At 39.0% G+C, this 16,711-nt stretch overlaps 1 protein-coding gene across 2 annotated transcripts in view; it reads right to left on the minus strand.

Moving 5' to 3' along the window:
* LOC145783140 (pyrethroid hydrolase Ces2e-like) overlaps positions 1-14,935 on the minus strand; it is a 15,426-nt gene extending 491 nt beyond the window's left edge. Inside the window, exons 1-9 of one of the 2 annotated variants that reach the window (XM_082594939.1) lie at positions 14,746-14,935; positions 12,180-12,375; positions 11,103-11,299; positions 10,567-10,730; positions 9,616-9,761; positions 7,390-7,614; positions 6,968-7,121; positions 2,419-2,665; positions 1,092-1,256 (exon numbers count right to left, since the gene is read on the minus strand). In XM_082594939.1, coding sequence (XP_082451065.1) covers positions 1,202-1,256; positions 2,419-2,665; positions 6,968-7,121; positions 7,390-7,614; positions 9,616-9,761; positions 10,567-10,730; positions 11,103-11,299; positions 12,180-12,375; positions 14,746-14,897 — 1,536 coding nt within the window. In that variant the 5' untranslated portion in view covers positions 14,898-14,935 and the 3' untranslated portion in view covers positions 1,092-1,201. Of the gene's footprint in view, positions 1-1,091; positions 1,257-2,418; positions 2,666-6,967; positions 7,122-7,389; positions 7,615-9,615; positions 9,762-10,566; positions 10,731-11,102; positions 11,300-12,179; positions 12,376-14,745 lie in introns of those variants that run through there. The other variant, XM_082594931.1, reaches the window with a different exon arrangement.
* Between the last annotated feature and the right edge of the window lie 1,776 nt (positions 14,936-16,711).

Genomic DNA, 16,711 nt, shown 5'->3' on the forward strand with positions numbered 1-16,711 from the left:
CTCACGAAGGAAATTACAGGAGGATAGGTGAAGAAAGCGATGTACGGAATGAAGAGAGGCAAAACAACCCCTCCAAGTGGTGTATCGATTTGTTCATGGAATAACCTATTGAGCTTGAAGCCTTTGAGTGGGTTGTTTCAGAAAATTAGTGACGGCATGATAAATGATGAAGAAATACTAATAGATTGAGAAAACGTATGCTTAGTAGAACTACAAGAGAGGCGTGGGAATATTGACGCCCCAGTAAAATAAAAGATTACTTACTAAGTGACAAACACCATTTCTGTGATTATTTCATGCCAGAAAGAAAAGCGGAGATTTATTTTGGTAGTTAACTGTATTTGTGTGATTTCATAAGTGAAAATAAGCTTTTTTGATTTTGACGAGAGTTTTCAACAATCGGAAACTTTACTCTGCCAATCTCGGAAAGCTTCTTTAAGAGCTTAATCCTAGCAGTATCGTATGCTTGTAGAGGCTTTGAACCACTAACGCAGGCCCGGTCATTGATTTTGGCGAAAACTGCGATGATAACCTACATCAGTAGTTCTCAAACTGTGCGTCGCGACGCCCTGGTGCGTCGTTTCAATTTTCCAAGGGCGTCGCAGAAGAGTTTCGTTTCGTAGATGAATTCAGTTTATCTTATAAAGATGAGGTTAATCCTTTGATTAGCAGTTTCAGTTGTCATCAAAGTTGATAACTTCATTAAAACACGCCCACTGAAGTCAAGAGTTTTAAAAAACTTTGTGGAGAAATGAATGCAGCGCATCGGAGTTTGCTCTTTTAATTTTCATCCAAGTGGCTTTCGCTTAAAAAATTCTTTGAACTTTTCTACGAATTGGTGGATGAACTTCAGGCTTTTTTTGCAGCAAGAAAATAATCCACTTGCAGATTGTTTAGCTCAGAACAATTTCTTATTGAAATTGGCTTACTTTACTTGTGTGATATCTTCACTATACTGAACATTTCTATGCAAGGGCCGAATAAAAATGACATTTCAGATAAAATTGCAGCATTTGTTAAAAAGCTGCTATTGTGGAAGGAAGATATAGCAAACCTGTCTGGAAGCTCTCGATATTTCACTTTCTTGTCCAATTTGCTTGAAAAGAAAAGTATGACGCTGCTTTCAAATTTGTGAAGCATATTTGGGCAACATTTGTCCAAGCTCGAGTCGAAATTTGCAAAATACTTCCCGAAAAATTTATCAAACTACGAATGAATTCGTGATCCTTTTGTCCAACCTACTCCACTGTCTTTTACTGCACAAGAAAAAGAAGCCTACATTGACCTTTCTTGTGACAATTCCCTGAAAAGGATGTTTAATTCAGGAAATCCGGCAAATTTCTGGATTTCAATGAATGGCGATTATCCAGCTTTGGTGAAGAAAGCACTACGAATTATTATCCCATATGTCACGTCATATTTATGTGAAGCAAGATTTTCTGCCTTGGCGGTGATAAAAAGCAAATTTCGATTACCAATAAACACTGAAAGAAAAATGCGGGTGGCAATTTCAAAAATTCTCCCAAGATTTAATGAACTTTGTAAAAACAAACAAGCCCACACGTCACATTAAATAATATGCATTGCTTTTTGTTGTTGTATCAACAAACAAAACTTTAATAATAAGTTTCCTCATTAACTTTTATTTGCTGGTGCGTCGCAAGTCCAGAAAACTTTTCCAGAGGCGTCGCAACAAAAAAAAGTTTGAGAACCACTGACCTACATAATAGTTTGGGTTTTACGCGCATAGTTGTTGCATCCATGTAGGTTCAGTGGTTACGCGACCGACTTAAGATCACGCGATGCTGGTTCGGCTCTCAGGGTATGCGTTTGAGCAACACCTATCAGGACTGCTCTCCATTCAGCGGCAACTATAGTGGATAGAATTATTTTATGGCAACAACATTTCAACAATCGGAAACTTCACTCTGCCAATCTCGGTGGCCGGCCCTGCGTCAAAACCCTCTACAAGTATTCGAAACTACCAGGAATTACTTATCAAGGCTTTGTCAGTCCGATGATAAAGATTCAAAACCAACAATTGACAGAGTGAAGTTTCCAATTGTTCAACTAATGTCTGTGAATTATTCCATCTACTAGATTCCGCTGCATGAAGAGTAGTCCTGAAATATGTTGTTCACATCACGAGAGTCGAACCAGCGCCACTTGATCTTGCAGTTTTTTCGTATAGGCTGGTCAGGCGCTAAACCAAGCTTCATTCAAAAAACAATTGCAAAAAGATCTCTGTGATTGGGCTAGCTAGACCACAACACAGATGCTTACACTATGATACTACCTTGAACAAAGTTTAAAAAAAAAGACAACTCATTTGAAAACATTTTTAACATTTAAGACGATCTAAAATACACTTTAAACACATTTAAATAGTCTTAGCATAATAGCATGCCATTCACTTACCCATGTTTTGCAAAGTTTGTTAAATATTTCATCCATTCTCTGCTCAAGTCTTTTTCATCTTGATTGAATTTGACGTCGATGCATAGCTTTGCTTCATCAAAAGGCATCCCCAACGTAAAAACAAGGTCGTCACAGTGATCACATTCACAAAATGGAACTTTCTTGGCACTGGCAGGTCCATACTCAGGGTCATGAGAATACTTTAACTGTTGCGTCATCTTATACACGTAAGTTGGATTCTTGCTTTCTGTCGGCATGAAATTAGCATTGATTTAACAATATAATCATGGACGACAAAATAAAAGATCGTCCCAATGTAGCCTGCGCCAAGTTCATTTTGCTACTAGTTCACATTTGTTACGCTAGGCTACATGTTTTTTTGTTGGTGTGTACTAGAGTTGGTTCATTTTCGTAGTTTTCACTTCAATTACATCATCAAAATTGTTATTCAGACTCAGGGATATCTTGACACTACGGGATGCGAAACTCGAAATCTGCCGGTCCAACTTAAGGGCTAACTAGGCTATATGCTGTTTACATTGTATTGAACAATACCGTGTTACTGCATTTGATATTTGTTTTACACCGACTGTTTTCACTTAATCGTTTTATTAAAGTTGTATTTGTTAGCTTATGTTTTTGACAAAAGTAGGCTATTAATAACCCATAAGTTTATTGCCTATTAGGCTACCGTACATAATAAAGTTAAACCATAGGCATACGAAGCCGAGCAACGTTATCAAGTTTAACATATTCAAGTTTATTTACAGAAACACAAAACTACGCAACAAATTAAATATCGAACGTTTTCGACATCACAAGATGTCCTCTTCGTATGCCTATGGTTCAACAAGACAAACTCTCTACCGAAGCTCTATCATAATAATGTTAGGCCTACATGAAAAACGGACAAAATAAGAAAAACAACGACTATTGCCTTATTGCGCATTAACTTGGCCCACGATTTCAAGCTTCGCATCCCGTAGTATCAAGATATCCCTGTTTAGACTACACCAGGGGTCACCAACTGGCGGGCCGCATGCGGCCCGCCACGCTGTTATGTGCGGCCCGCGGAAGGTATCAGCGCACAAGTATAACCAAAAATACTTTTCCTGAGAAGTTAAACAGCATGAAGGCAAAAAATATTTTCCGCGAAGCATATTTTCGCTTTGCATACAATTCCACAGACCGATCAATCACATTTTAGTTCTAGGTAGCAGGTAGGAGTCGTTTATTTAGTTTAAAGTTATTCCAATGCGATGTCCAGCCACACTGTCCCAGTGGTTGATTAAAACGTTTGTTTTCGAATTTCGAAAATGTCTGTGAGCATAGGGTTGCTTATTAGTTTGTAAATGTCCTGTAAACACTAGTGTGCGTTTCACCGTTATTGGGTTTCACGAGTAGTGTTCTTTTATGCAAGTTTTTGTCGGCAAAATTGGTCGGTGTGCCAACTCAATTTATAATAAATTGGAAAAATATTATATATAAATTAAAAGACTTTTTCTGGTTCTTGCCATGCTAATAAGCACACAGCAGGTGGCATTTATCTAATAATCAAGGAAAGACGGTTTTACAAACTCTCACAAAAAGGATGAAAAACCAATTCATTGCTTTTTTAGAGGGAACACTGTTCATAAGTTACGATGGAGTTACGTTTTTTCGTGTGATTTTCACAAGCGTTGGTTTCATGGTGCCTGGTTTCTTCTCCCTGTTATTGGAGCCTATTTTTCGGTGATATGTAGCGCCATTTTTTTTTTGACCTAAAAAAAATTTTTTTGACTTTATTTTTATCAAATTTTGACTTTATTTTGTCCCAACGAAACTCCTTATTTCTAGAGGTCACAGTTCTTCCTTGAATTGATACCAGTTACCCAAACATAATTAATATCTTGTCGATTTCAGACCCAAACGTGTTCAATAAAAGGGGCTTGTTCAATAAAAGTTTGCCTTGATTGCGATGCTTATCAGTCACTCCAATCCAGCTTGATGGCGTTTACTTTTCCTGTGGCTTTCAACAGAATACTTTTTATCGCACTTCACTATAAACTAGCAAAAATTGCATCTTAAATCACCCCTGGGAGTTGCATTAATTTCATCAGAAAAATCTCGACAAATCTGTCTAACTATTGCTGAAGACGATTTAGCTTGCTTAGGCATATTTGTATAACAGAATGTCAGTAATCTATTCCTAAAATCCAAACTGTTGATCTTCGAAAAGACCACGTTGGTGAAGAGGAAGTGTTTTATAAGAATTATTTAAATACTTAACAATGAATAAACAATGGACAATTTGCAAAAAAATTTACTTCTGATCCAAGTGGGCATTCCTGCTTTTGTTTGTTTGTTTATCTTTATCTTGCATTGCGGGAAAGCGGACTTGAGCGCTATGCATCGGTGTACGCAGTGGCGTACGCAGGATTTTCTCAAGGGGGGGGACATTGAGAGTAGCGTAGCCAAGAATTTTGAAAGGGGGGTTTTTGACGACCGGCGGGCGAAGCCAGACGGCTTTTCGCTTAAGACGACACCCAGCGGCGGGGGGTCTGGGGGGCCTCCCCCAGAAAATTTTGAAAAATTATTTTGAATTTGGTGCATTCTGAGAGTATTTTCAACAAAAATGTGGGTATGAATATTCCTGTAAAGTGGTGCTGTCAGGTGGCATAGCAAAAGGATAAGATCATGTTTTCTTCGGCATTTTTCGGAAATAAAGCTAAGTCTCTATGTTTTCTTATTGTTAATTCCTGGCTGAGATGTTTGGTATTGGCAAAACTCGCTCTTTTAATGCAATTTTCTTTAAAATTAGGCAAGTTTTTTTTAGACTGAAACCAGCATAAAGAGACTGAAAGCATCATTCTCAATATCGTGACGTCACACGCGTGCCAAGGTGGGGTTGTAACCCCCAAGGCCCACCCCCCCCCCCCCCCCCTTGGCTATGCTACTGGCCATTGATATCCCAGACGTTTTCATGATATCCCAGTATGGTTATAGTTTAGACTTTATCCATTTCTCTCTCACTAATCACTATAATAGGCTTACAGAACACTATGCTACATTGGCATACCTGGGGTGGGGTAGGTGGATTGGGCCATGTATTTCGTATTGGCTTAATTAGTCTATAAAACAACATTGTTGCAGTAATTGCTTTGACAAAGCAATGCAAAACATATTAAATGCCTTAATCTACGTCGTTAACTACTAAAACATTTTTAAGGGTGGGGGGGGGGGCATGGCCCAATGCCCCCCCCTGCGTACGCCACTGGGTGTACGCCTTCCGACATACACCTGACCCACGCTGTAGCCGACGGCAATGTCTGTTTTCGGTTGTCTACTCTACTTATGACTTAAATTTGGTACTACCCATTACTCGAAATCGATCACTGGGTAGAGGCAATTATCGTAAAGTTTCTTGCCCAGAGAAACAACAGTTTTTATGGGTTGCTATGGTTTAATTGTGTCACAGTTCCTGATTTACAATGCTTCTACGAGGATTTTGACAAAAATTACTCTCGAGAAACACAAAAAGTTCGTCAAAAGCGATAGTTTGACAAATTTTGACTTTAATCAAAATTTTGACTTTATTTTGACCAATAAACTTCTTAAGAACAGTCCCCTAGGTTCTGAAAACAACTTTATTCTTTGGTTCATGGACAGACAAATTCCTTAAAAAAATGGTTTTATTGACTTTTGCGGGCCCTAGTGATATGTTTGCAGGTCACTATTGTTGCCTGTATTGCAATGTGTCAAACATTTCCATGTTTACTGAAACTGCTAATGGCAAGACATCTTTTGTGAAGCGAAGTGACAACACCACTCTTGCTTGGCGATGAATATTCTGATGAAACCGTTCGCCTTGCTATAAGTGCGCAAAACAAGTGGCCTTGTTTTTTAGGCAATTTAAAAGAAGTCAAAAGTGTTCAGGAGCTTGGCCTGGCAGTAGCGTTGTTCGACTAATTTTGTTGCTGCGGTATTCTAAAATAAGTATTAACAACATGTAACGCTTGATACTGGGTACGAAATGCGTTCTTTTCTAGCATAAAGTCAACCTACCTAAAATTTTATTAGTGCAGCTCGCCACAGCTCTCCTAAGAGCCAAAGTGGCCCGCATGCAAAAAAGGTTGGCGACCCCTGGACTAGGCCTACACTATATTTACAATATTACGTTGTTAATTAGCTACTTTCAAAGGCGATTGATTACACGTTGAAATTGCCGAGACAAAAATTAAATTTTTCAGTATTTATGTTTATCGATGAGTTTTTGCAGTTTGATTTTATCAAAGACAAGGAATTGGATTTGATAAAGATTAGATCGCGATGTAGCAGAAGTCCATTTGGAATACCAACTAGCGGCTCAACAAAAGTACTAACCATGCTTGCAACTTAGGCTACCAAATTTTATTGTAATTTGGACCAAAATTATTTGAACTTACATAGCAACAAAAAGTCTCAATTACAATAATAATTGCACTTATATGAAAATGTATAATTAATTACATTCAATCGCAATTGTAATTGATCCGATTCTGGTGTGTGTTAACATAACTCGGATGCTTACTTGCATGTGCATCGGCGCTTTTACGCGCTGGAATTGTAAGCAGTACGTCTCCAAAAGCCTCTCCATAGGTTTTACTCCACTTATACTTTCCGTCTTCAAATAGCTTTTGGTATTCCTCTATTATGGCATCGTAAGCCGAGTCTGGTAGTCCTTTCTAAAAAGATGGCGGTTAAGCTACTAGGTTATGAAGAATGTAGGCTATACAACATCATCTTGTGATCAAAAATGTGTTTAGGCTACTATGAAGAAAATATTTTTAATCTGTAGCCTTTAAACTCTGTAGATGTAGGCTAGTTTAGCCTACTAGAAGGTTACGTAGACGTAGGCTTTGTTAGTTTTAAATTAAGTATAAGTAGCCTCAGCCTGCTGTTTGATAGATTAAAATTCAATTTGAAAATATAGGAAGCTTACACCAAACTTACATAAAAAATTGTACCAACAAAACCTTTTAGTGCATCCGAGCATTCTTTTCTTGACAATCCGTCGAAAACATTTGGAGAAAAATGCAAGTTCAGTATACCACATCCTTCTGTGTTGTTGCAGCCAAGTAAATAAGGAACTGAAGCAACTTCCCCTTTGGCAATCAGTTTTGATGTTTCCTCAGGAAAAAAATTTCCATCGACAGTGGCAAAAAAAAATTGCATTTTCTGCAAACAAAATTATTCTCATGAGAAAACCTTCACTTTTCATAACGATTGAACGTTCATAGACGTTTTGTCAAGGTCAAGGGTCCAACTCGCCACGGCCTAACTTCCTTTTTTTCAAATGTTTATTTGAACTTTGAATAGCCTACTTAGTATCATGAATAAAAGCTTCCCATATAAACGAGACAAAAATTTGGTGAAAAATGATGTAGTTCAAAGGTGTTTTCTTTTCAAATAAAAAGCATAAAACTAATTACAAATTTTGTGATATTTTCAGTAGGATCTGCAAGATTACGATCTTGATCTTCAAGATTACACTTTTTTTTTGGTGATCTGATTCTAATCTTCGAGATCACATATTCTTGGTGATCTTGATCTTCAAGATCATCAAAACTGGTGATCTTGCTCATCTCTGACTGAACTTCATGGTGTCCTCGTCAGGAATAGTACTGAATTTGAGTTGTACAGACAAAAGTGCAATTAAACATCACATTTTCTCATCTATAGCATGTAAAAACAACGTTTCGATTAAGCAATTTAAAATTATGTTCAGAGGAAGGTCTGAGTACTAAACCAAGATCTTGAAAGACCTGCACATAAAACGTAACAATCCACAGTTAAACAGACAATTATATGCTTGGGGCTCTTCTTTCTTGCTCTGCTTAGGCTATTTTAATGAATTCGTTTTTTCTACTTTGCCTATCTGCGTAGCCTACAGGAAACTGTGTCTGTACCACCTTATGTGATCTGTTTGCCGCCGTTTAATGCAGTTATCTTGTTTGGATTCTTATGAATAATGTGAAGTGTAATGCTAGTTAGAAGCGTCTGTGACTGTGATCACAGTACTGGCTTTTTTTTGATAAATTTATTCTTGAACTACTTCTTCTTCTTGTTTCGTGTGACACAGGATTGTTTAATTTCAGGGCAGGTGATGGAAAGCCAGGTGAGTAGGCTATAGCTTCGTCCAGTGCTCCTATACCATGCATTTCATTTGATACCTTGTAGCCTACATAGGACATTCAAGCATGACATGGTCAGCAGTTTGTTCCTCCGCGACGCATTCGCAGGCCGATGAGAAAGCCAAACCCCACTTTATATGTTGGAATGAAAGCGACCGACTCCTGTTCAGATTTTGTTAAGCTTAACCCAAGTCAGTCGGGGAAGGTCTATACCAGTGGGGGGGAGGCGTGCCACTGTGTGAGTTATAAAACCATGGAGTTTGGTATCGGCGGCACATCATGCTGCATTCCAAGTGTCTTCCATACAATGTGCTGCCCTGATGGTATGATCGCTGAATGGTTATAATAATTTAGCGGCAGCTAACATACAGTACAAAAGGGGGTCTTAACTTTAGTCGCCGGGAGGGTTCCTGAGGTGCGACATTGAGTTTTGCGTGGAGCAGGTGGTTGGGATCTATCCAACGAGCCAGATGCATAGCGGCTCCTTTTTGGTGAAGCTCAGCGGGTTAGAAAAGGATTGGTAGGTACTCTGTTGGAGTTGGGCCCAGGCATCCATTCACAGTTTGCAATGCGTTGTTGATTTGCCGGTCGGTGAGGTGGGTGTGGGCACTGCGGCACCAGGCAAGGACACAGTATTCAACGGTAGAGTGAACCAGAGCCAGGGTTGCAGTCCGCTAGGTGTCAGCGCATCCACTCCACGTTGTGCCTGCTAAACGCAATGTGAGGTGTAGGCGCTGACACATTAAACTACTGTATTTTGTTCATCAGATGAAGATAAAATTACTGTATAATTGTTATTCATGACGAGAAAACTATGTGGTGTTGAAAACGTTCGATAAAAAATTTGTTTTAATCTAGCTTTTTGTGTGTGTTAAAATAAAAGCAAGTGCCGTATTGAATAACTGAAGGTAGCTACGAAAACAAGGGTTGTGAAATCAAATCACTGACAAACTCAGACTTTCAAAAAGCAGACCTAAGTTAGCTTTGAGGCCTCCACAACATAGGCTACATTTGGCTAGCGCAGGAAGCTAAATGTTTCGCTTACCGCGTACAAGGTTTTTACAGCTTTTATACAGTCGTCAACTGAAAGGGCTTTCAAGCGAGCGAGAATGTCTTTTTCATTTGTTTCCTTTATATTTAATATTTTTAAAGCTTCTTCATAAATAGGTGCTGCTGTTTTCAGTGGCCATCCTGAAATAAAAATGGATAAATGGGCTTAAGTAGGTAACCTAGCTTATGCATTAGTAGCTCATAAGCAGCAAGCTAAAATTAACAAGACAAACCAATGACCACCTTTAGAACTGGTCATCGAGTTTGACAACGCGACATTGCGTTTTCCGTTCAACTGGTATTGTCTTTAAATTGTTTCATCCACATAAAAGTTAGGTAGGCTTACTGCTGAATGAAGCAGTGGGTTAACCACCGTTATTTGATCTTGCATGTTTTTCTTTCGCTAAGTCGAGCCTTTATATAGCCTAACTGGTTTCGGAATGAAATAGCCTACTTCAGTTTTGATACATAAGATAATCAATGAAATTCACAAGATGACAAGAAAACAATAGCTCATTGCTCGACGCTGCGAAGTATTTGTCGTCAGACTCTCTTTAGGATCTTGTCGTTAAAATGGAAAAAAACTTGTAGTTTACTCAGAAATAAGTGGCCTAATGTAGCGATTTTTTGAAGTTTAGCTAAGATAGTAAAAATCCATGTCAAAGTAGTTTTGTCCAAAGCTGCTAACATGCATCCCGTTCATTGTTTCATAACTGTCGCGCTCAAGAACGATATTACACAAAATTGGATTGAGATTGCCTGATAAAGTAAATCATTTGCAGTTGACAGATTTTTGACACCGTATAGTCATTAGGCCATATTTTTAAATGTGCTGTATAGTTCCTGCTCTTTCAAAAATATCAACAGAAATTTGGTCCAGAGACGCGTTAGGGCTGGACACAGCTGCTTTACAGAAAAACGACCTACGGATTGAGTTCATTCTCACCCGAAACGTCTATAAATCCGCTGAAAGAGATAGCTCGATGGAACAATCCACGGGACAAAGGAGAATAGATGTGATAATTTACAGACATTCCTCCAGCACTCTCGCCAAATATTGTGACATTGTTGGGATCGCCTCCAAAAGCTTGTATATTGTCTCTTGTCCACCTTGAAAATAAAGAGTACACAGCTCAACAATTTTGAATGAAGCTGATGAGGATTTAAGTTTAGGAGCATTTTCGAGATGATGTTGGGACACTGATCAAAAACATCCAGTTTGCTTCATGTAGGCTACTCTAATTTTTAAGCTATAGCCTACCGGTAGCCTACTGTATTTAAAATTTTAGAATTACGAAGCTGTCAGTATTACCATATTGTTGCATATGAAGGCTAGGTTAGTTGTTGCTGCTTTTTTTCCTGTGGTTGCCTAGATATACAGTAGCTACAGACAAATGTTGACTGATGTCATTTCACTGACAAAATCCTTATAAGTTATAATTAAATTGCAATTCTAGGCAATATAGGTTGCGCATAACTCACTTTAGCGCCATTACTTGGTCTAGCAGTCCCATATTTCCAGGGCAAACGCTCCCTATTCCCATTGATAAAAACCCGAAGATGTTTACTCTGTAGTTTGGAACTACAACGACGACGTCATTCATGGCACTAAGCACATTACCGTTGTACATGCTTTCAAAACCAGCAGTAAATCCTCCTCCATATATGCCAAATAAGACCTAAACAATAACTATTAAATAGATGTTCTCAAACTGAGGTAATAGGCTACATTGCTGCATTTGAATCGTAAGGTATTTTTTATGTATAAACAAACGATTTCCCAAATGCCACATTTGTCAAATTCATAGCCAGAGTTAGAAAAATTTTGCGTAAAACTTGATTCAATCGACTAAAATTTTAATTCATCTTCATCATCATCAGCCAGTCATGCCACTACTGGCACATGGCCTCCACATATGTTTCCACCCAATTCGGTCTTTAGCTGTTCTCATCCAGGTGATGCCAATCTTTTCTTCAATGTCATCCCGCCATCTTCTTTTCAGTCTCCTTCTAGTTCTTTTTTTGTACTTTACTAGTTCTTTTTTGGGAAATGTAGCAAGAATGACCAACAACAGATGGGCCAAAATAACCAAATGATGCAAAATAACGACTGAAACTGAAACCGGCCAGATCTGCTCTGCAGGCCTAAGCTTATAGGTTATGTTTCTATTCCAAGCCAACCTTTTTCCACTTTAGCTCACTGGTAGCTCCACTGCTAATTGTAGTTAAGTTAAATATCTGAGTTGTAAAATTACTTTAGTCACACTTTGTGAAAATTGAGTTATCACCAAAAATACAAAATGTTGTATGATGGTCAATGCATGTTCCCGTGCAAAATTTGATTACAAATTCGCTACAACACACGCTGGTATTTACATAGAAATAGATCATTAAACAACATTAAAAGAACTTTAACTTGCTTTATCTAAAAAGTCGTATTTTCGACGTACAGTAGCTCTTCAACTGAGGCCTTCACATTATCTCTTCTTTCTAGACACGTCAATGAACAAAGACAATTTTATGAAATAAGTGTAAAATTATCAAATCTTCAAAGCTTACTGGAAGATTAGCGCTTTTGGAAGGATTGGTTGTGTATATGCTCAAAAAAAGACAGTCTTCGCTCATGGTATATTCATCCACTCCAACTTCTCTGCTTGCCGCAGTGTATTGAAAGAACTCACGAGTCATTTCTGGGTCTTGAATAGGTTTGGGAGGGTCAATAGAACCGTCTAAGATTCCTTTCCATGGCTCGGCTCTGAAGCAAATTGTATGATATTAAAAATTATCAATTTTTTTTTTTTATCATAGGCCACATCTGTTCTGTATTTTCTTTGACAATAAAATAATTGAAAGCACGTGAAGCTTGTTTGTAAATTAAATAGTGTAGTTTTAAAAACGTTCTAAGTTACAAACGTTTGTTCTGAGCAAAACGATGTCAAAATTTTGCTTGTTTTCGAATCCACATTTGTTTGCGAAAAGTGATCGTCAGCACGTTTTTTGAACTGAAAATTGCAAATGGGCTTTACATTCAATTAGAGATGTACCGATATATCGGTATCGGCATCGGTATCGGTGATATCGGCCATTTTTTGAGTATCGGTATCGGCATCGGTATCGGCAAAATTTGGCCGATACTGTGGCCGATACTAAACATGTAAAAAAAGGCGTTTGCTGCGGATTTTCTGCGGAAGCAAAGATATAGATTTTTTAAAGTAGTAACTAACGTCACATTGAAGTAGAAAAATAACAACCTGTTCAAATTTTTGATACCTCACAGTCCCATGATTCCCATCATGCAGTCCCATCATGCGCGCACCTTTTGGCATTGTTTGCTTACAGTGATTCTTTCACTCAAACAAAACGTTTTGTTTCAGCAGTTTTGCGTTGTTCGATTCTTAAGTTGTGAAGGAGACTCAATTTCTCCAATATTTATCATTTGTGTTTTTTTTTCTTACTCTCAGCAGAGGATAAAACCAGGCCAAGACTACCCAGGTGGCGGATGTGTAGTTTTGCATCGTTTTTGCGTTGCTGGACGTTTCAGGGACCCGTGTGGCTTGGTTGTTTTTTGGTGGGCTGGTTCTGTCAGTTTGTGATTTGGTTTCCGCCTTTCGTTGTGGTGAACTCACCAGGCTTGAACAATGTTGTGGCGGAGTGGGTGGGCTCGGGGTGGGGCGGTGGGACTGGAAATCCTCACTGAAATAATCAATAAGTAGTCTTGTTGCGCCTGGGATGGCGGCCTCATTGTGGGGGGGGAGTGTCCTTCCCTGCTGTCGGCACGGGGCTGGGCGCTCACTGGTGCGGCGGGCTGTTGCGATTCTCTGGCCATAACGGTGTAGCTTCCACGCTAGCCATTTAGCCCATCCAATCAACTATATGTTTCTCGGCAGCCGTTTTGTAGCAAGAATTGAAATGGCTAGTGTGGAAGCTGCACCGTTGTGGTTGGCGGGTCGCGGCAGCTCACTGTGCTGGTGAGTGCTCAGCCTTGTGCTGGTGGCCGGGGGGGGGGGGGACGCTCCTTTCTTCGCAATGAGGTTGTCATCTTGGGCGCAACAAGACCATTTTGATTGGTTTGGTGAGGATTCGTGGTCCCATTGCTTTCTTTTTGGGCCTACTTATTCTGCCGTGACATTGTTTTGGCTTGGTGAGTTTATTGCGGCTAAGGGTGGAAGTTGAATCGCTGACTGGCGGAGCCGGCTTGCTGGGGGCAGCCGAGTTGCACGGGTTTTTTGAGCATTTGGCGGGGTGGGAGCGATGCAGAATTGTGCATTTTTGCTACCTGGGTAGTCTTGGCCTGGCAAAAGCTTTTCAACCAAACGACAAGCGCCCTTAGGTTGCACATTACTTGTCGAATAGTTTTTTGTGCGACTACACAAATCACTTGGTTTACATTTTACATCTTATTATTAATTATGATAGCCTATTTGGAGAGTTTGCGCAAACACTTTATTAATTTTTCAGAAACCCCAATTATGATGTAATGTTTCTTTCCTTATACTCCAATCATCAATTACGGTGGCCTTTCATTACTAAAACCTACTATTATGACACAACAATGCGGTTGAGATTGGATTCTTGAATCTTTAATAAATTATGCCAATTCAAAGCTTTTTTTAATAGTTTTATGCAAATAAGGTAAAACTTAGCATTTGATATAATTCCTTGCAAATACCAAAATTGCTTCTTTTTGTAACATCAAAGTATCGGCCAAAATATCAGTATCGGTATCGGCCTAAAAAAGTGATATCGGTATCGGGATCGGTATCGGCCAAAATATTGGTATCGGTACATCTCTACATTCAATCAACCTAGACTTGAATTATGCGTTTTTAAAACGACATTGGACTTACTTAACAACTCACTTTAACTTTTAAATCCAAAAGTGCTGTACACTATAGGCTACTTATTTTACCAAATCTTACGAAAACGATGTTTTGATGGTTTCGTACCATTTGATGAAAGCATGCATGACGTTTGCAAAGTATTGTATTTTTTTTATATAATTTCCCTTCATTTAATTCGTTTGTGAAATGGCTTTCTGCTTCTTTAATATAAAGTTTCAGAGATTATAACCTACTTGATGAGTCCGAAGAAAGCTAAGCTGTAAAACCCAATGTGGGCTACTTACTGGCATGGGGGCTCAAAGCGAAGTTCTCCAAGTGGGGGTTTAGCAAAGGGCAGCCTAGTGTAGTTGTAAACTTGCTTGCCACCAGGTTGCTTGTGAAGTAATCTCCCTTTAACTTTGCCAAGACCTGTTTTCACAACTGGGCATTCCGCCATTGTAAGAATTTGTTAAACTGTGACCCGCAAAAACTATAATAACCATGTAAATCTGCAATACATTCAGATTAAAATATGAATGAGGCTGTTCACCAGGTATTTAGGTAAATAGGCTAACATGATACGTTTTTCTGGTGCAAATTAGAATATTTCCAAAACTCTCAACAACTTCAATACAAAGTATGACTTTTTGGCTGTAAACTTAATTTTTTTAGGCATTTTTGTATCGAAGAGGACTGACTATTTTCCTGATTGAAAAATACAGTGGTGGTGCCTACATTTAGTTGCTTTGGTATTTTGAAGTGATTGGTTGGTTGGTTTTGAATCTTTATCCTCGGACTGACAAAGCCTTGATAGGTTATTCCTGGTAGTTTCGCATACTTGCAGAGACTCTTGACGCAGGCCGGTTACCGAGATTGACAGAGTGAAATTTTCCGATTGTTGAAGTGTTGTTGTCGGGGAATTATTCCATTCATTAGGTGCCGCTGAATGGAGAGCAGTCCTGAAGTGCGTTGCTCAAGCGCGCACCCCAAGAGTCGAACCAGCGCCGCGTGATCTTGTTCGAGCCGGCGCGTAACCACTGAGCTAACGGGGCGGACAAAGTGAGAAACCAAAGTAAGTCAGCATGTTTTATTTTGTTAATAATACTGTGTTTATCCAGTCCATCTGTCACTAGCCTACTGCCTAAATTTCTACCTATTTCTTTTTATGTGTTTATAAAATAGCTTGCAGCAGACATTTTTGAGGTCATCGGCAGGAGAATCTCAGACATGGAGAAACTGATCAAAGCATTTCAAGAACAAACAAAGCTGCTACTGGAAATATGACAAAAGATGCAAGCTCAAAATTCGAGGCTAAATCCTGTTTCAGCAACACAATAGTAGGTGTCTCTACCTAATAAGTTGGTCGGTTTAATTCCACGACTGAAAGGTAGTAAGATTGGTACCAAAGGTTCAATAGGCTATTTTTGTAGCGGTACATTCTGTCCTGCAAAACAAGAAACCGCAAGTTTTTCTCACAAACCAGGCATCCACTACTGACCGCTAAAGAACTGGCAGCCGTGTATGTCAAGCAGGGTTGTCAGATTAGTTGTAGCCTTCCCTTCCAGATTGCATGCCAGTTTGATTCTAAATTATTCTAAATTTATTCTAGACATTTCATTTCAAGTCTAAAACAAAATACCATTAAATACGCAGTGTATATTGTAAATATGACATTACTTACAATAAGTAGTGGTGAGAATCTTCATGTTGAAATGAAAATATCCCTAAGATAAGATGATGCCAGCACATTTTTTATCAAGTTTTGTAGCCTTTGTTCACCCCAATTTTATGTCTGTGCCTGCGTGCTTGTTGAAAAAGTTTGTCAAATGATTGGCAGTGTAAACGATGTATGCTGACAAATGAACACAGCAAGCGAAAGAACAACTGTTTTTTTTCTTTATATCATTAGAATTCTTGAAAAGTGTACGTAGGGTTGCCTCCTGCTGAGAAGCCTTGCCCAGTTTTTGCCCGTTTGTGTAAGAGCTACCTTAAGTTAATCGCTGTATATCTGCTAAAAAATTTCATACCGTACGTACATACAAATATTAGCCTACCCTAAAAGTGTTTCCACAAAGCACTACATATCATCCATTATTTGAGTGTAATTTTGCAAAAATTTTCCAGGGGGCATGCCCTCGGACCCCCTAAAATACGCGTGCCTTCGGAACGTTCTTACCCTCCCACAAGTTTTATTGCTTCCCTTCAATCCCTTGCTCAACCCACCAGGATACGCCACTGCGTAGAGCCATATTCTTCCTACAATAAACTTCA

Source organism: Aplidium turbinatum, chromosome 1 (genome assembly GCF_918807975.1).
Source record: "Aplidium turbinatum chromosome 1, kaAplTurb1.1, whole genome shotgun sequence".
In the NCBI taxonomy this organism is placed as follows: Eukaryota; Metazoa; Chordata; class Ascidiacea; order Aplousobranchia; family Polyclinidae; genus Aplidium; species Aplidium turbinatum.